Genomic DNA, 20,684 nt, shown 5'->3' on the forward strand with positions numbered 1-20,684 from the left:
TCCTGTAAAACTTTTCTTTTGAGCAACTCAGGGGAACAGAGTAAAGTGCAAACAAGTTTGCTAATGAGAAGGCAAACGAGCTGCCTAACTGAGCTGGGGAAGCCAGAGGGAGAGGTAAGGGAACTGTTCCCAGGAGGGACTGTGCCCGCTTAATGAAACACAGCCTCCACTTCAGTAATTATCAGCATTCTCTCTGCAGAGACCACTCCCAACATGAGTCCTGGAACAGGAAGATTTGGGGAGGCCCCTGGTTTCTCCTCTAGGCTCCCTCAGTTAATGCTAATTGGGAACCTGCGACTGCAGACCAGCATGTCAAAGAAGCAGTTCTAGGATACAGCCCATTTAGGAACAACTTCCCCAAGCCTGGTGAGGAGACTGGCCTCCCAGCTTCACCTGAACCGGGTGAAAGTGCCTCCATTTCCTGCATTCAATATGGGGCACTGTGGAGGTGGGGACTGGGAGGCAAGAGGACTAAGCTTTAATCTCCGCTTGGCTCTGCCACTAACTTGCTCTAACTCAAAGCAGGTCACATGCCTTCCTTGACCTCATTTTTAAAATATATATATTAATAAAATGAGATTGGACTTGATGAGTCTATAGTTTTTTGAACTCTAGTTTTTTGAATTCTAATTTTATGAACTATAATAAATGATGTGATTTTTATTCTGATACCCAAGTAACAGCATTAAGAGCCAAGAATTTAGTAGCCTGACTTCTGCTTTAAAAAACAAGCAAAACACATACACACACATACACAAAGGTCTGTGAGTGTAAGGGAGAAGTAGGAGACATGAGAGTAAAAGAAATATGTTCCAAGCACCAAACAAAAAGAAAAAAAGACAGAGGTGGATACCATCGGGGTTCAAAGAAAGGAGGGATTTGCCATTCTTGCTTCCTCTTTCAGAATATTTTAAAACTATCATTTCCCTTTTTGGAAAAAATCGTTTCCTTTAAGTGGAAAAAAGAAAGGCTGTTTTAATCTGCCTGTCTGCACAGCCTATCTGTCCATGGCACGGTTCTCACAACTACCAAGAAATCAGAACATAAGTGCAATTTTTAATGATGGTAATAATAGTATTGTCATAGAAAATGTAGTCAGAAAACCTGGGATTTGAAATCAATTCCACAAATCAGTAGTTACAAAATTAGTGCAAATTAGCTAGCTTCCCCCACCCCTGCATCCTTTGCAAAACCGGAAATATTAATAACATCTACTAGCAAGTTTGTTGGGAAAATCAAGTAAGGTAGTTTATGCTGGCAAGTAGTAAGTGCCAAACAAATACAACCTAACCTTGTTGATGGCTATAATTATCAGCACCATAGTTGCATGTCTAATACATAAGCGTATCAGTTCGTTGAAGAGTTCAACAAAGGGCTAAAATCACAAACAAGCTTTAGCTCTGTGGGGTCACAGTGCCCCTTCAGAAGCCCTGCAGCTACTCACAGACCAAGCTCCTTAAACGCAGTCAGACACACTTCTGAAACTGACCCAAACTCAGTTATCTTCGAAGAGCTGAACTCCTCTTCTGACAAGGGGCCATCAGACCACAATGCTCTTTTTAAGATACCCTGAAGAGAGCCCAACTGGAGACATATGGTGTCTTAACTAATGCATGTTAGCCTTACCGAGTTATTGGAAGGAATCGGGGACTTTGAGAAAGGTTCCAGATCAAAGCCTGGCCCAGATCAGAAGTTCAATTAATATCTAGTTCCTGAATCTTGAGAGGAGGAATAATGTATTATTTCTCATCTTTGTGTCCCCAACATTCTGACGTATTTTAAGGTGATCAATAAATACTGATTAAACTAAACACAGTCGGACATGCACAAAATGCAACCTAGCTCAAAAATGAAACCACTTAACAGTTAAATTCACTGTTTTTGTGTTTCATTTCTTCTCTTTCTTTAGTAACTTGAAATGAAATGTAGTCATTTCTTTCAAAGTTTTCATCATGTACTTTTTTTTCTTAATCCTGTAGTTCTTTTAATTTTTAGTAATAAAAATGAATGTGTTATGGTATTTAAAGATAGCTGAAGGTGTCTTTGGTTAAGATGGCTCAGATTACTAAAGTCCTTATCACAGTGTATAAACTTTTGATCACCACAACTCACACTCACAGGTTTGAATGCAAGCTTTGGTCTGCTTATTTGTGCTACAGCAAAGACACCTTCTAAAAACCCAAACCCGTTGCCATCGAGTTGATTCTGACTCATAGCGATCCTATAGGCTAGAGTAGAACTGCACTATGGGGGTTTCCAAGGCTGGTGGATTTGAAATGCTGACCTTTTGGCTAGGAGCTAAGCTGTTTATCACTGTGCCACCAGCTTAAAAATAAATAGGAATTCCTCAAGAAGACACAGGGCAGAAAATGATGTTACAAGGCTGTAGCTAGAATTGAGAATGATGACATGTCTGCAGTGAGAGAAAGTGTGGTAAATATGGAGAGAAGAGGGATATGAGATAAAACTGTTAACGGTAGACATGGCCCAGACCAGGGAAGTTTTTTTTTTTCTCTCTCTCTCTTTTCTGAGGTTAGGAATGTGGATGGTGATAGGCTGATAATTATGAATACACACCCATATTCTAATACCCAGAATCTGTGAATGTTACCTTATGGAAAAACAGTGATTAAGAATCTCAAAATGGAGAGATTATCCTGGATTATCTAGGCAGTCCCTAAATGCCATTCTATGCATCCTTACAAGAGAAAGACAGAAGGAGATTTGATACACAAAGAAAAGCAGACAATATGGACATGGAGGAGAGAGAGATTTGAAGATGCTGGCTTTGAAAATTGGACTGACACAGCCACAAATCAGGGAATGCTGGCAGCCACCGGAAGCTGGAAGAGGTAAGGATTGGATTCTCCCCTAGAGTCTGAGAGTCACTCTGCTGGTACCTTGATTTGGGCTCAGTGGTACTGATTTTAGAGAACGGCCTCCACAACTGTGAGAGGATAAATTTCTGTTGTTTAGGTCGCCAATTTAGAGGTGATTTGTTAGAGCGACAGTAAGAAACTAACATAGGCATTTTGTCATAGGAAAACAGAATCATTTAAAGCATTTAGGAAACAAGTGACCACCTCCCTTTTTTTTTTTTAACAGACTTTAGAAATAGTATAGGAATCACCTAAGAATAAAAACACAACTTGAATGCATCATGTTCCTGGTCCAGGTGGCAGAATGGTTGAGCAATGAAACTGATTTTCTTGTGAAGGAAAAGCAGAGAGTCTCATTGGCCTAGTGACTGATTTCAAAGTGAATGCCTACATCAACTTGGTCAGTCGAGCCTCCCTGACTTACTCCTGCTTCATAGAGTCATCTAGATAGTTTCCAAATCAAGACTCAACTCTCTCCTCCGTGACCCTAGTTTCGATTAAGATGATTTGCTTTTTTCTTTAGATGACCGCAGGGTCCCTGGGAGGCATGAATAGTTTGCATTCAATTAATAATTTAAAGATTGACAGTTTGAATACATCCAGTGACACCACAAAAGAAAGGCCTGGTGATGTGCTTCTGCAAAGATTACAGCCAGGAAAACCCCATGGAGCAGTTCGATTCTGTAACACACGGGGTCACCATGAGTTGGAATTGACTCAATGGCAATGAGTTTGGTTTTAGTTCTTAGATGACCACAGATCATGCACCAACATTAGCTGTCTTTTGGGACCCTTTTTCAGGCATGGTCTCATCCTGCTTGCAGATCAGCTAGAGAGGTAACACAATGCTGTCTTCTTGCTGGTACAGTTTATTTGACATATCAAAGCTTATTGTACTGTAGAGTGCAAACACTGTCCCTAAAACACATACGTATACACATTGAGGAAAAAGATAGTTTATAAGACCCCAGCTCTCCTTTAAGCTCAGAGCTCTTGCAGAATCTGATGGTCTTCAATGCTGTCATGATGGGAGCTCACTTGCACTTGACTTTATCCATGCATAACTCAGAAAGGCCAGAGTGATCACGAGATTTAATCATCAAAGTAATGCCGCCTAGTCATAGTAAAGATGACAGCCAGGGTATAATTGTTTTTGATATTTGAGAAAGGATTTACATATTTGCAATGGTCATTTGCCTCTGTCAAGCCCCAGCTTTGTCAACTATTAACAACTGGGTAAATGCTTCAGGAAATATTTATACCAAAAGTGATTTCATACAAGATTCACCTCTACTCAGGAGGGTAATTGAGAACTGATAGCCATGTCTGGGGTCTTAAAAGCTAGTGAGCGGCCATCTAAGATGTATCAATTGGCCCCCACTTACCTGGAGCAAAGGAGAATGAAGAACACCAAAGACACAAGGAAAATATTAGCCCAAGAGACAGAAAAGGCCACATAAACCAGAGACTCTGTCAGCCTCAGACCAGATGAACTAGATGGTGCCCAGTTATCACCAATGAACACCCTGACAGGGAACACAACAGACAGTCCCTGATGGAGCAAAAGAAAAGTGGAGTGCAGAACTCAAATTCACGTGAAAAGACCAGACTTAATGGTCTGACTGAGACTGGAGGGACCCCAGAAGACATGGCCTCCAGACTCTCTGTTAGCCCAGAACCGAAACCATTCTTGAAGCCAACTCTTCAGAGAAAGATAAGACATAAAACGATACTCATGCAGAGTATGCTTCTTAGCTCGAGTAGATACATGAGACTAAATGGGCAGCTCCTGTCCAGAGGTGAGACAAGAAGGCAGAAAGCAACAGGAGCTGGTTGAATGGACACAAGAAACCTGGGGTGGAAAGGAGGAGTGTGCTGTCACATTATAGGGAGAGCAACTAGTGTCACATAATGATTTGTGTAGGAACTTTTGTTTGGGAAACTAACTTGAACTATAAACTTTCACTTAAAGCACAATAAGGAAAAGCAATAATAAAATAAAAAGAACTGGCGGGGGCGGGGGGAAGAACTGATAGCCATAGATGCTTCTCTAAGATCTCCTGCCACTGCCACTCTGTGAATTGGAAAGGAGGGAGACTTGGCTGGTAACGCACCTGTCCCCTTTGATATCTTGAGGCTTATTCAAAGGGCTATAATTTCTCCTAACCCACATACACATATGTCATCTGGCCAATAGAGTTACAAGGTTGAAACTCCTTTCGGTCACTGATATTTGTAACTAAAAAAAGTAAAGAAGAAGCGCTTTGCTATTATTTTTCCTTGTAGCTAAGATTACTTATCCACAGACAGGAAACTACAGTTTCCTCAGACTGGTGAAACAGAAAGCTATGAAAATTGATAGGTGGGGCCTCAAAATTGTGTCTTAAGTACATAACTCCTTTCTTCTTAGGAGTTAGCATGGTGTGACTTGGACATCAACTACTAAGTTTTCAAGTCACATATTGTCTAGCCTTTGACAAATTTATAGTACCCTATTTAGTCAGTCTCTAGAGAGCCTTACTGATTTCACTTTCTTCTCTTACAAGATAAACCGTGATTCCTGTGTTTCTGAAGATCTCGAGATCTAGATTACTGTGAAAGAAGTCTCCAGTGAGGTGAGTCCTATGAGATGTTCTGTAGAGATCTGCATACCTAGTTGACAACCACAAAATCACAGAGGGAGAATTAATTATGGAGTTGTCTGGGAGAAGAGGGACTGGCATCAACTGTATTTCAGAGAAGTGGAAACTGCAGTAGCTTGATTCTATCTAATCCTTACCCTTTCTACATAGAAAACAGATGTTCTTTAACCCACTACAAGTGTAGGCTGAACAAAGCAAACTGCGTTCTAACTATTTAGTGATAGTTGCCCTTGAGTAGCTCTGACTCATGAAAACCTTCTGTGTAACAGAACAAAGCACTGCGGAGTTCTGTGCCACCTTCATGATCATTTGTATGTCTGAGCCCACTGTTGGGACCACTGTGTCAATCCACCTCTGGAAAAATTTCTCTCATTTTCACTGACCCTCTAATTTACCAAACGTTTTTCTTTTTTCAGTGTTTGGTCTTTCCATTTTGACAACAGGTAGTTTTAAAATTAATTCTCTGTGTGTATATTAGAATAGTTGATATTTAGAGGAAGGCTTTAGTTTTTTCAGCTGGAGGGTAAGGAGAAATCTTGGTGGTTGTGATGGGACCTGAGTAAAAGACAAGATAAGCGGCATGAGAGAAGTATCATGAAATATTAAGGAAAAAATAAATCAGGATATAAAGCTGAGTTATATGTTATCATGTACTTTGGACATGTTATCACCAGGACCAGTCCCTGGAGAAGGACATCATACTTGGAAAGGGAGAGGGTCGGCGATAAAGAGGAAGACCCTCAAAGGGATGGACTGCCACCAGGACTGCAACAATGAGCCCTGACATAGTAATGATTGTGAGGATGATGCAGGAACTGCAGTGGTCCATTCTGTTGTAGATAGGGTCTCTATGAGTCAGAAACAACTCAATGGCACCCAACAGTGACGAAACAATATATATAATTTGTGTATATATAAATATACATATATATGTAGAGAGAGTAATATTTACTAAGTCTTGTCCTGCTGAGTAGTGTATTGAGTAATGTAAAGTAATATAAAATAATAACATAATAAATACTTATTTTATTAGGTAAAGGCACAATTAATTTCATAAAATGAAAATTTTATCATTATGTAGTGAAAAATCTACCTCTACTGATACTCTTTTTCTAAAAGTTTACTTTAAAATATACTATTATAGCTAAGGAACCCTGGTGGTGCAGTGGTTAAGAGCTCAGCTGTTAACCAAAAGTTCAGCAGTTTGAATCCACCAGCTGCTCCTTGGAAATCCTATGGGGCAGTTCTACTCAGTCCTATAGGGTCTTTATAGTGTCATTATGAATCAGAATCAATTAGAAGGTAACGGGTTTGGTTTTTTGGTTTTATTATAGCTAAACCTGTTTTCATGTAGTTAAGAGTTTACACAATGTAATTTTTTTCCAACTTTGTTTCCAATCTTAAATGAATGTATGATTTATTTGTATTTTGTCAACAAAACATTAGCTGGATTTTATTTTAAATCCAAACTCAAAAACTTTGTTTCTTAGCTGGAGAGTTTAGCCCATTTACGTATATTATGATACAACGCTCACCACCTACCGATTTTCATAGCTCTCTATTTCACTAGTCAGATAACCTTAACAGTCTCTTCTGTGTAAATGAGTAATCTTAGCCACAAGAACCAGTATCAAAGTGCTCCTTCTCGGCTTTTTTAAGTTACACATATCAGTGGCTGAAAAGAATTCCAACATTAGAACTTTCCTATTCTGCTGACTTACATGTGGGTCAGGAGAAACCTATAGCCCCATGAATCCTGCTCCAGGTATCAGTGGGACAGGTAGTCACCCAGATAATTCTCTCTCCTTTGCTGTTTACAGAGTTTTCACTTTATTTGTAATATCTTCAGTATCACTAGAATGTGTCTTTCTGGGGATTTATTTTAACTTGTTTCTGCCATCATATATTGTTTCAATTTGTCACGTTTATTCTATGCTCCATTTTCCTTTTTTGTCAAGATAAAAACATTTTTTGTATCTATCCTTCCCTTAAAGGCAAATGCTTTACCCAACTTTCCTATCCTCTTGTCCCCCTCCCTGCACCTCACTCTGTTGATAGACTTTCTGCTTTCCGTCTTTTATTCTGGCTATTTATTTTTAAGACGCTGAGAAACTTAATATTTGTTCACTCATTTCCCTTTTTGGCCTTCAGTGTTGTTTGGCTTTATTCATTTTCTTATTGAATAGTTCTTCCCAAATAGTTGTGGGCATGGTCTTAGTAGTGCAAAATTTCAGAATCTTTGACTCTCAGAGAATAATTTTTTTAAGCTGTAACGTTTAAATGGAGCCCTAGCGATACAGTGCTTAAGAGCTCTCCTGCTAACAAAAAGGTCGCAGTTCAAATGCAACAGCTGCTCCTTGGAAACCCTATGGGGCAGTTCTACTCTGTCATATAGGGTTGCTATGAGTCAGAATTGACTCTATGGCAACAGGTTTAGTTTTTGGTTCTTAACATTTAAATAACATTTCACTAGGTATAAAATTTTAGTTTCAAAAAATTATCTGAATATCGGGTCAGAGAACCTCTTCTGAAACCCTTGGACAAGATATGTTTGGAATTCATTTTTTTGGTTTTAGAAAGTCTACTTGGGAGTCCCTGGTGGTGCAAAGACTTAAGCACTTGGCTACACGCCAAAGTTTGGTGGTTTGAACCCGTCCAGAGATGCCTCAGAAGAAAGAAATGGTGATCAACTTTTGAAAGATCACAGCCATTGAAAACCCTGTGGAGCACAGTTCTACTCTGACACACACTGGGCACCATGAGTCAGAATCGATTAGGCCACAACTGGTAAAATGGCTACTTAATGTACACACTCTATCATCACTATTGCATAAGTGACCAAATGGAGGTAGCATCAGCACTCCAAAACCAAATGCATTACTATTTCTGCAGCAAATTATTTGACTATTCACACTAATGTAGACTGAATAGAGATTATAAATGGCTACGTATCACTTTCCATCAAGTTTTATTTTGTAAATATATTTTGTTGCCACACTCCTCAGCCCCTTCCCCTCAAAACATATTTCATTTTTATAGTGTTTTGGAATTACCAATGGAATTTTTGGACAAGTATTATATAAACATTATTCTATGCTATCTCTGGAGTCAGTTTTGCTATTGAGAATCAGTTTTGATCTCATTCTTAAATCTTTGTATGTCATCACATTTTCATCTCAGAAAGTTCTCAGAGTCTTGGTGTGGGTTTTTCCTTCACTCTATGGGTCTGTTCCATCTGATGTCATTCATTTGCCCTCAGCAAGAAACCAATTCAACCAAACAGGAATTTGACCATACAAATTGTATAAAAGTTACCCAAAGACATGGTCCCTAAATGAAAAGAGCTCATGAATTAAAACAGAATATTGGAATCCATACTGAGTGGTGTCATCAGCGGAGTATACAGATGCTGAAGAGACCCCAAGGAATGACAGTCCAATATGGAAGCTTCCAAAGACCAAAAGGAGAAAGAAAGAAACAACTGTTGCCATTGAGTTGACTCCAACTCATGGCAACCCCTTGTATATCAGAGTAGAACTATGCTACAATGTTTTCATTGATTAATTTTTTGGAAGTAGATCTCCAGGCCTTTCTTCCAAGGAGCCTCTGAGTAAACTCAAACCTCACCTTTTGATTAGAAGCTGAGGGCTTTAAGTGTTTGCACCATGCAGAAGACAAAGAATCAGCTAAGTCTTGAAGGCTGTATGCAAGCTAATCAGAGGAAGAAAGGTGGGGATGGTTTTCCAGGCAATATTGAAGGGCATTAGCAAAGCCAGGAGGACTATAAAAGCAATATGTTCTGTTATTTCTATAGCTTAAGATACATGAAATAGAAAAGCGAGGGAAGTAATAAAGAAAAAGATTATTCAAGGACTTCTAAACCATCATGTCTTAGTTATCTGGTACTGCTATAACAGAAATACAAGTGGGTAGCTTTTACAAACAGAAATTTATTCTCTCTCACTCAGTCTAGGAGGCTAGAAGTTCAAATTCAGGATGTCAATTCCAGGGAAGGGCTTTCTCTTTCTGTCTGTTCTGGGTGAAGGTCCTTGTCATCAATCTTCCCCTGGTCTAGGAGCTTCTCAGCACAGGGACGCTGGATCCAAAGGACATGTTCCCCTCCTGGCTTTTCTTGCTTAGTGGTTCTGAGATTCCTCTTCCCTATGCCTGTTTCTCTCTTTTGTATCTCAAAAGAGATTGACTCAAGATACAACCTAATCCTGTGGATTGCTCCTACCTCATTAACATAACTGCCTCTAATCCTGTCTCATTAACGTCATAGAGGTTAGGATTTACAGCACTAGGATAATCACATCAGATCACAAAATGGTGGACAACCACACAATACTGGGAATCATGGCCTAGCCAAGTTGACACATATATTTTGGTGACACAATTCAATCCATACTACACAATAAAAGACAAAAATTTTTTCCTAAAGAAAGTAGGAAATTATTAAAGGATTTAAGACAGATAGAGCCATGGGTTTCTAGAAAGATAATTGGTTGCCTGGAATGTACTATTTAGTGAAAGTAAGACTAGAAGGAGTAAAGTAAGTGACTGTAAAAAATAATCAAAGCCCCCAAAATAAATGCTGCAATTCTGCACTAGAGAGCAAGTAGAAGTCTAGCAAAGTGGCATTGATATAAGTACATATGCCACAAAGGACATGCCCTGAGCTTCTGGGAGAGAGGATGTTAATAAGAGCTGGTTAGGGAAAAGCCAAGTGGACTAGGGTAGGCTCTCCAGCATGGAACTGCCATACTGTGGCAGATGCATTTTCCTGTAAAGCTAGAGGCTGCACCCATTTTGCACGTAGGCCATTTCAGTCATAATGGGGGATCACTAAGCAGACACTAAAGGCCAGGCTTCAGCCTTAATAAAGAATGAGGAGAGGAACCAGAGATTTTGACATTACATAATCCACAATCTAAATTAAACAACTATTTTCAGTCCTTCCATCACACAAAGCCTGGTGGTGCAATGGTTAAGTGTTTGTCTGTTTACCAAAAGTCAGCAGTTCAAATCTACCAGCCACTCCTTGGAAACCCTATGGGATCACTATGAATCAGAATTGCCTCGATGGCAACGGGTTTGGTTTGGTTTTTTTTTGGTTTCCACCACATATACCCCTGATCCAATTCAACTATCATCATTAATAGGGAAGAATTTCTTAGAACTTCTAAATGCAGCAGTTCTCAACCCACTTCACAGTGACACAGCTGGTGATTTGGTGATTGTATTTTCTCTTTGTCACACATATCCATTCACAACACATTGGCATTGACTACTCACTCACACAGGCATATCCAGTCCTTTAAACTCTGTATAAATGTGCAACACAGCATGTTGTTTTTCTCTTTCAGACTTAGCTGTAACTTGAAAGATGGGAAATGAATATAAGAAAATTGTCCTACTGAATGAATTGGATGATATCGATGATTATTCCTTTAAAATACTTAAGAATTTCCTGGCCCGTGATTTACAATTGACAAAAAAAATGGAGGAAAAATATGGTAGAACTAAGATTGCCGACTTGATGGAAGAAAAGTTCCAAGGTGCTGCCTATAGAATGCTTAGAAGAGCAAAGTTAAAAGGTAATAGGAGAGTTCCCCTCACTCCAACCAATCCTACACTCACAGATCCTTGAATAGAACCTTGCCTTTGTCATAGCTGAGATATACCTTTTCCAACTTAAGTCTCGGTAGCCACAGTAATGGTGGAACCTAGGAAGCCAAACGGTTTACAAATTATGTCTTTCCCTTTCCTGTAATGAGGGTTGGTGCATTTTGGAGGATGTATTTGGGGTTTGGGAGTCTTGGTGGCATAGTGGTTTAGAACTTGGCTGCTACCAAAAGGTCGGCAATTCAAATCCACCAGCCGCTCCTCAGAAACCCTATGGGGTAGTTCTGCTCTGTTCTATAGGGTCGCTGAGTCAGAATCAACTCGATGGCAATGGGTTTATTTGAGGTTCAGGTAAAGAACAAAAGGCAGAGTAAATTGATGAGAAAAGCTGAGATTACCAGTACATTAGAAAAGTTAGAGAAAGACAAAATTTACAAAAGTTATGCTTTCTTTAAAATGTATTTACAGTTAAGCAATTACTGCACTTGCTCTCTATTGAGACTATTTACTCCATCATTATTATACTCTCTAGTAACATACATGAGGTGAAACTTACCTACCTGTGAAATCACTAGGCTTAAACAGAACATTTTTGAAAAAATCAAAGGCCAATATCCCCAGCTTTTAACTTCACAAATCAGGCCATATTTCATATAATTTGGTTTCCATGATTTAAGCAGATCTTCTGTAGAAAATGAACCATGAGTCAGTATCAAGAAAACTAGATTTTTAAAAGGACAAGATAGGATAAGAGGGTCAGGAAAAAGTTTGACTGACATGCATGATTGTTTAGAGGATGGGATGAACATGTTCATTGTACAGGGCTGTGAAGGAAACACATAAGATGTGCCCATGTTGCTTCTTTGGTCACCACGTAACCAGACTCTGCTAATGAAGTAGAGGTGGGCAAACAATGTCTTAATCCACAAGCAGGAGTTGGGAAGAAATAGTGGTGAAATTCCTTCAGCTTCCTTAGACTAGCTCCTCTGGGTTTATTGTGTCTTCCTTTTTCTGCATTAGTTACAAAGGATATTGAAGAAAAGATAATTTTAATGAAAAGCAGCAAGCAAGAAACAGCAGGTTCTGCAATGCCTACATTCACCATGAAAGAAGGTCAGGTAAGCCTGAGGAAGGACAGGCTTGAAGTCTCACAGAAGAAACTTCCACGATGGCTCTTGCACTCATTCTCTCCATTAAGGTACTTGCTTCTTTGTTAATATTCCAACACAATTTGTATTTATCAAAATGAGTAACTACTGATCATCTCCTTTGTGCTAGGCTATGAGCTAGGCACTATAATGAATGTGATGGAAATATCTGGGGCATAATTATCCCTTTTGTTACTATTGTTTTAATTGTATACCAGCCACTTTTTATGCCTCTGGACCTCAGAGGTAAGACTTTATTAAGGTTCTAATGCATTCAGTGTCAAGGTGGGTCCCTTTTGAAACTCGTGAAGCTGAGAAGGCCACAGTTGGAGACTCATTGTTGTATGGGTTGATCATTCTATTAGGTGATGCTACCTGGATGTGTTAAGTTTTGTAAACTTTTGCCTTTTTTTCATTTATTTCTGTGAGATAAGGCTTGTAAGCATAATTATGGCTTTCTTGTGTGATGTTAAAGGTTTATTTTTTTTCCTGTGTCACACTGGGAAAACGAGGGGTTCCCCATGTAGCCTAATGGAAAGGAGCGCGCTTTGAATTATCAACCTAGATCTCATAGGCATACTGTCACGCCACAGATCAGTGGCACCAAAGTGCTACTCGCCTCCTTGGTGGCTTGTATTACCAGATCATATTTCTCAAAATCCATATTATCAACCTAAAATTTAAACACACTCATTAGCGAGCATGCATTTCAATAGTGAAAACATGCCATAAAAAAAATTAAGGGGAAAAAAATCTAGTAACAAAAGGATTATGGTATTGTAATCCCATTATAAATATAGGTTATCAATTAGACTGGAAAAAATCTTTTCCATGTGTCTTAGTCATCTAGTGCTGCTATAACAGAAATACCACAAGTGGATGACTTTAACAAAGAGAAGTTTATTCTCTCATAGTCCAGTAAGCTAGAAGTCCGAATTCAGGGCGCCGGCTCCAGGGGAAGGCTTTCTTTCTCTGTTGGCTCTGGAGGAATGTCCTTGTCATCAGTCTTCCTTGATCTGGGAGCATCTCAGCGCAGGAACTTCAGGTCCAAAGGACACTGTCTCCCACCACTACTTTCTTGGTGGTATGAGGTCCCCATGTCTCTCTGCTTGCTTCTCTCTTTTGTATCTCAAAAGAGATTGGCTTAAAACACTACCTAATCTTCTAGACCTCATCAATACAACTGCCACTAATCCATTTTATTACATCAGTGATAAGATTTACAACATATAGGAAAATCATATACAGTGGTGGACAATCACACAATACTGAGATTCATGACCCAGCTCAGCTGACAGATATTTTTTGGGGGCACAATTCAATCCATGACACAAACCTTGATCCTTTTAATTCCAGTGCCCTCCCCATTCTACCGCAGAGGTGATTAGAGGAGTAATATGTTTGTTAAAGGAAACTTTCCCTTTGTTTAAGCAAGCACTCATGCCCACCTCTTACCTACTGGACATCTCTTCAGGTTATAGAATGGAAATTCCTGGAGTTGCCATGACATCCCTTCAGATAGAACCTACTGCAAAATAATAAAAATATGCTGTGCTTCATTTTGATACTGAAAACCATTAGTGTTAAAAAAAATCTATTTTCAGAAAAAAAAAAATACAGCCAAGGAGAAGCCTGTAGCCAAAAAGAAGAAGGTTTCCCAGGAGCAGAGTCAGCCTCCCTGTCCTTCAGGAGCCAGCTCATCGGCAACCGTGGGTCACTCCCCACCTCCTCAAATCTCATCACCAACTCCATCCTTCACTTCTTTAACTGAGGTACTTTCTTCCTGCTCCTCTTTTCCTCCATTTTCTACAACCAAAAATCAGGACTCGAACCTCAAAATTCTAATCTCATGTTTTACCTAAAAATAAGTCCAATAATTAGTTAATAAACCAAATGCATATACTGAGAATTCACTACCTTTTAATCTTTTGTTGTTACAATGGACACTTGATGAAGTTGGCACTATTTCGAATCTCAGAAAGTCTTCTCTTTTGTGTTGTCCCAGGAGGAGAGCCAGAGAGGTGCAGCATTCACGCCAGTGCAGGGGAAGACAGCAGAGTGACCATTAACAACTGCTCCAATCTGTGTCATACTTGATCCCTTTGCTCACTAATCCATTATCGTTTCTTAAACACACCATACTCATTTCTTTTTCAGAGTTTTAAATACCATGTGCCTCTTAACTGGAAATTTCTTGATTTGACAAAACCTATCGACCCTTTGGATCCCAATATTGATATCCTTCTAGAGGGAGTTCTTCCTGAGACCCCATGCAGACTATGTGAAAACTTCATGGTGTTCAATTTGGAAGCACCTTATATTTTACTTTTTAACACTTATAACAACCGTAGTTAGTGAATGCTTGTTTACCCCTCTTGACTACGAGCTCCGAGAGTGGGGGAACCCTGTTGACCTTGTGAACCAATGTAACCTAGTGCCTAGTTTTTTGCCTGCCTCACAAGAGACTCTCAATAAATATATTTACTTACTGCAATAATGAAAACTAAGTACTATAATAATAGTCAGCATAATTAAGGATAAAATTCAGATTGTTAAATCCAGTAAAGGAAGTGATATCAATTTTTTTTTTTTTTTTTTATCAATAGGGAGGCTCAAAGAATGCAAAAACAAAGTAAAAAAGGAGATGGAAGAGGGAAAGGAGCTGAGGAGTTGGAAAAATATAGGTAGAAGGAAGACCATATGCCATGGATTGAATTATGTCCCCCCAAAAGTGTGTATATCAACTTGGTTAGGCCATGATTCCCAGTACTGTGTGGTTTTCTTCCATTTTGTGATTATAGTCTTATGCTGAGAGGATTAGGGTGGGATTGTAACACCACCCTCACTGGGGTCACCTCCCTGATCCACGGTAAAGGGAGTTTCCCTGGGGTGTGGCCTGTACCACCTTTTATGTCTCAAGAGATTAAAGGAAAGGGAAGCAAGCAGAGAGTTGATGACCTCATACCACCAAGAAAGCATCACCAGCAGCAAAGCATGTCCTTTGGGAAGATTGAGGACAAGGACCTTCTTCCAGAGCCAACAGAGAGTGAAAGACTTCCCTTGGAGCTGACGCCTTGAATTTGGACTTTTAGCCTACTTTACTGTGAGGAAATAAATTTCTTTTTGTTAAAGCCATCCACTTGTGGCATTTCTGTTACGGCAGCACTAGATGACTAAGACACCATACAAGACCATATACCAATGACTGAAGATGAAAGGAAAGGACTGCATTTTATATTTCCATTTCTGTTTATTCTTATTAGATTTGACTGATCTCAATAGTGGACTTTTACTCTTTTACTATTTCTCTCATTCTAATAACACATGAAAACTCAAATGATTCTTATACCACGTGGAGAAGTTTTGATTTTCTTTTCTTCTTTTTCTCTGACTACACACGGAATGAAAAAGATTTTGTGTCCTGGAAGGAAAACCAAAAAACCAAAATCAAACTTGTTGCCATTGAGTTGATTCTGACTCATAGCCCTCCTACAGGACAAAATACAATGCCCTATAGGGTTTCCAATGAGCAGCTGGTGGCTTTCAACTGCCAACCTTTTGGTTAGCAGCCAAACACTTAACCACTGTGCCACCAGGGCTCCAAAGGAAAACCATAATACTGTAAACAATATCTCTGTCTCCCCCATCTCTGTCTTTCTTTCTTTCTCTCTCGTTTGCATTCTATCTACACCACTGAAACATGATTTTTTTTTTTAATTTTATTGTGCTTTAAGTGCAAGTTTACAAACCAAGCCAGCCTCTTATACAAAAACTTATATACACCTCGCTATATACTCCTAGTTGCTCTCGCTCTAATGAGACAGCACACCCCTTCCCTCCACTCTCTATTTTCATGTCCATTTGGCCAGCTTCTGACCCCCTTTGCCCTCTTACCTCTTCTCCAGACAGGAGCTGCCCATGTAGTCTCATGTGTCTACCTGATCCAAGAAGCTTACTATTCATCAGTATCATTTTCTATCCCATAGTCCAGTCCAATCCCTGTCTGAAGAGTTGGCTTTGGGAATGGTTCCTGTCTTAGGCTAACAGAGGGTCTGGGTAATGTGACCTTTGTGGTCCTTCTAGTCTCAGTCAGACCATTAAGTCTGGTCTTTTTATGAGAATGTGGGGTCTGCATCCCACTGCTCTCCTGCTCCCTCAGGGGTTCTCTGTTGTGTTCCCTGTCAGGGCAGTCATCAGTTGTAGCCAGGCACCATCTAGTTCTTCTGGTCTCAGGCTGATGTAGTCTCTAGTTTAAGTGGCCTTTTCTGTCTCTTGGGCTCATAATTACCTCGTGTCTTTGGTATTCTTCATTCTGCTTTGCTCCAGGTGGGCTGAGAAAAATGGATGTATCTTAGATGGCCACTTGCTAGCATTTAAGACCCCAGATGCCACTGTCCAAAGGGGGATGCAGAATGTTTTCTTAATAGATTTTATTATCCCGATTGACTTAAAAGTCTCCTGAAACCATGGTCCCCAAACTCCCGCCCCTGATACGCTGGCCTTCGAAGCATTCAATTTATTCAGGAAACTTCTTTGCTTTTGGTTTAGACCAGTTGTGCTGGCCTAGCCTGTATTCTGTGTCGTCTTTCCCTTCACCTAAAATAGTTCTTGTCTACTATCTAATTAGTGAAAACTCCTCTCCCTCCCTCCCTCCCTCCCTGCTCTCGTAACCATCAGGGAATATTTTCTTCTCTGTTTAAACTATTTTTCGAGTTCTTATAATAGTGGTCTCATACAATATTTCTCCTTTTGCAACTGATTAATTTCACTCAGTGTAAAGCCTTCCAGATTCCTCCATGTCATGAAATGTTTCACAGATTCATCACCATTCTTTATCAATGCGTAGTATTCCATTGTGTGAATATACCATAATTTATTTATCCATTCATCCATTGATGGGCACCTTGGTTGCTTCCATCTTTTTGCTATTGTAAACAGTGCTGCAGTGAACATGGATGTGCATATATCTGTTAGTACAAAAGCTCTTATTTCTCTAAGATATATTGCAAGGAAGGGGGGTTGCTGGACTGTATGGTAGTTCTATTTCAAGCTTTTTAAGGAACCGCCAAATTGATTTCCAAAGTGGTTGTACCATTTTATATCCCCACCAGCAGTGTATAAGTGTTCAAGTCTCTCCACAACCTCTCCAGCATTTATTATTTTGTGTTTTTTGAATTAATGTCAGCCTTGTTGGAGTGAGAGGAATCTCATTGTAGTTTTGATTTGCTTTTCCCTAATGGCCAATGATCATGAACATTTTCTCATGTATCTGTTAGCTACCTGAATGTCTTCTTTAGTGAAGTGTCTGTTCATATCCTTTGCCCATTTTTTAATTGGGTTATTTGTCTTTTTGTGTTGAGTTTTTGCAGTCTCGTGAAGATTTTAGAGATCAGACTCTGATCAGAAATGTCATAGCTAAAAACTTTTTCCCAATCCGTAGGTAATATTTTTGCTCTTTTGGTGAAGTCTTTGGATGAGCATAGGTGTTTGATTTTTAGGAACTTCCAGTTAACCAGTTTCTCTTCTGCATTGTTAGTAACACAATTATTTTAAGACTAGAAAAATGTTTATAACCAACAAATCAAGAAAAAATGTTAGCTTTCAATTTCTTGAAACTCTGCCACCCAGATATTACCAATTTTTCTCCATAGTCTTTTTGATATTACTCTTCATAAGTAGATTTATAATTTCCCCAAAGTGGTTTCATACAATGATCAATATTCTATCACCTGTTTTATTAATTTAACATACCAGGACTGTATTTCCAAAATATCCCTAGGCATAGTAATGATAACCTTTGACTTTTGTGGTTTTGTGTTTTTGGTGGTCAACTTTCATTTTCAGTACTACTCAAGATTTTCACTATTTTAATTTTCTTTGGCTATTTAAATTATTACAGGATATATTTCAATTTATATTTTATTCTAACCTGTCACATAAGTCAGTTCAGGACAATGTTATCATCATCTATCACTCTCTGTTTCTGTAACTGAAGATTACAGTTTACTTCTGAAAGATCATTCTGTTTAAACGAGGGTGTTCTAATTTCTGTGCCTGTTATCTTCTACCTTAATCCCTCTGGCTAAATTATACCAGTGCATTATCATTACCTTTCTGCCAAGCAACCTCTCTCCAGCCTAGCCCTAGTTGCAAATATCTGTGAAGGTTTTTGAGGCCCAGTGCTGGCACTGAGGTTTCTCTTATTGGAAAATGACTATGTATTTCCTGCTCAAATTTCTAAGCTTATTTTCCTGTGTCTCTCAAATACAGAATCAAATACAACAGGCCTGTTGTCAAACAGCTACCAGAAAAAAATGTTCTCCAAAAGGGCCCAGAGCTAGTGCTGGTACTGAAAACAACAGAGCCATTTGAATATGAGTCTCCGACAACGGGTAAAACATGATGTTTCGCTACAGTGGCTACAGAGAATAAATTCTTCCAGTTAAAGGTTTTCAACACCAACCTAAAGGAGAAGTTCACCCCAAGGAGGGTCAATTGCCTTAGCAGATTATGTTGAATTCAAAGAAATATTGGAGATAAATGAAACATCATCTGTATATGAAACTGGTCCTGATCAAAGGCTTGAGGTCCCAAACAGAATAATCAAAAGAGCAACAGAAACTCCCAAAATCAATAATTTTCAAAAGCAAGCATCAGGAACATTACTCTATGGGTTGTTTATGTTACTTAAGGTAATTCTGAAGAATTATTTTTTAAATTTTCTCTGCCAATATCTAAAATTAAGTGTCCAGACTTGCCAAAAATAGCATTGCCTACTGACTAAATACTGGAAATGAAATTCTTTTTTAAAATATTCACTAACACCTTGGCATTTGCCAATGATTTTATCTCTTTGAGTTCTACCCAAACCAAATAAACAATAATTTCACGCTAAGTTATGATAAATTTACTTTGAATAATTGATTGACCTACCAAGCTTGAAGTCTGTATGTAAATGTTATCACAGCAATTAATGGATTGGTTGGTCTTCCAGGAATAAAAATACATTGAACAGTTAGGGATGTGATCTAAGCATTCAGTGCTGTTTCCTCTAATTGATTCATTTATTCACTTATTCATGAAGAGATTATTCTCTTATTCATGATTAATCTTATTCATGAATAGATTATTGAATTGAGAAATATGAAATTGCATGATATTGGAAGTTAAGGTAACCTAATCCCCTCAGTTACAAAAATAGACAAATAAATAAAGGCACACACAGACAACGTTACTGATATGTCCATGTCCAAATTCAGGATACAAGTTAGGGTACCACGTTAAATTAAAAAAAAAACTACAAATTTACATAAACTCAACTGACATCTTGTATGAATGACTGCTTCAAAACTCCTGTAACTGTCTTCTAGGATAGCTTTTTATTTTACCTGCTTTACATTTTGGACACACTCTTGAAGAGACCATGCTTATAAACACAATCATAAAATTGATAAGCAATGGCTTCAATGGGTGAAACATTATGGAGTGTGAGCTGAGGGACCTAGATCCATAGAGACAAGAAATTGGATTACAGTGAGTAAACTGAAAAGAATTAGTGAGTTATTAGAAACTTAATTGTATACAGATTTCTCATAATCTTCTAAATATTGAACAATAGTTGCATATGTCCATTCATTTCTGCTTAGGCACAGGAGCGAAGATGTCCACCAAGAATTTCTGATTCTTCTACACCCAGATACTTTAAGCCAATGTCAGCTTCTTTGGAGATGGAAGCAGGTGAAAACAGAAGATAATACACTGTTCCAGAAATGTCAGGCATTAAAACGTATAGAACAGGAAATGCTACAAAACAGTTTAAATAAAAGGAAGGAGCTCTGAGATGACCTGTTCCCAGCTCTGTGTACTTCTGTATTTGTAATTACTTTCTTAAATCTTGTACTTACTCTCTCATGAGGGTTATCCAGAAACTGGACATTAGTTTTCTGTTGCAGAAAACAGTGAATAAGAAGAACACAATCTATGAAATACAGGATAATACAGGAAAGATGGATGTAGTGGGGGATGGAAAATGGCAGAACATCAAAAGTGAGGAAAGAGATACACTTCAATTCTTTTGCTTTCAACTAAGAACAATTGAATACAAGCTGAAACTGATGTGTGGGATTCATAGTTTCATCAAGGTGAGAACTGGGTAGAGGAACGTTAGTTGGCCAAAGAGGCAAATAATTTGGTTTAGGCTTTGGGAACACCAAATTCCTGATTTATTGTACATACACTCAACAGGTGGCAGGAAAAATAGAAACAGTGCCCTTGTACTCGTTTTTAAGTGGGAGAATTTTTAAGAAGATATTGAGCAAACGACCTATAGATTTATAAACACAGATTTTTAAAAGGGTATGATACTATCAGTAGTAAAATATTTGTAAAAA

At 38.7% G+C, this 20,684-nt stretch overlaps 1 protein-coding gene across 4 annotated transcripts in view; it reads left to right on the forward strand.

Annotated features, from left to right (window-relative positions):
• The first annotated feature begins 2,223 nt into the window (after positions 1 to 2,223).
• The window catches only part of LOC100661557 (myeloid cell nuclear differentiation antigen-like), a 58,864-nt gene continuing 40,403 nt past the window's right edge, over positions 2,224 to 20,684 (forward strand). Inside the window, exons 1-6 of one of the 4 annotated variants that reach the window (XR_010321568.1) lie at positions 2,224 to 2,852; positions 5,426 to 5,494; positions 10,888 to 11,118; positions 12,167 to 12,344; positions 13,899 to 14,066; positions 14,300 to 14,893. Coding sequence is in view for 1 of the 4 variants with exons in the window: in XM_064282777.1 (XP_064138847.1) it covers positions 12,315 to 12,344; positions 13,899 to 14,066; positions 20,247 to 20,435 (387 nt within the window). In the remaining 3 variants the exon portion in view is untranslated. The other 3 variants (XM_064282777.1, XR_002786993.2, XR_002786990.2) reach the window with 3 other exon arrangements.

Source organism: Loxodonta africana, chromosome 3, assembly GCF_030014295.1.
Source record: "Loxodonta africana isolate mLoxAfr1 chromosome 3, mLoxAfr1.hap2, whole genome shotgun sequence".
Classification (NCBI taxonomy): Eukaryota; Metazoa; Chordata; class Mammalia; order Proboscidea; family Elephantidae; genus Loxodonta; species Loxodonta africana.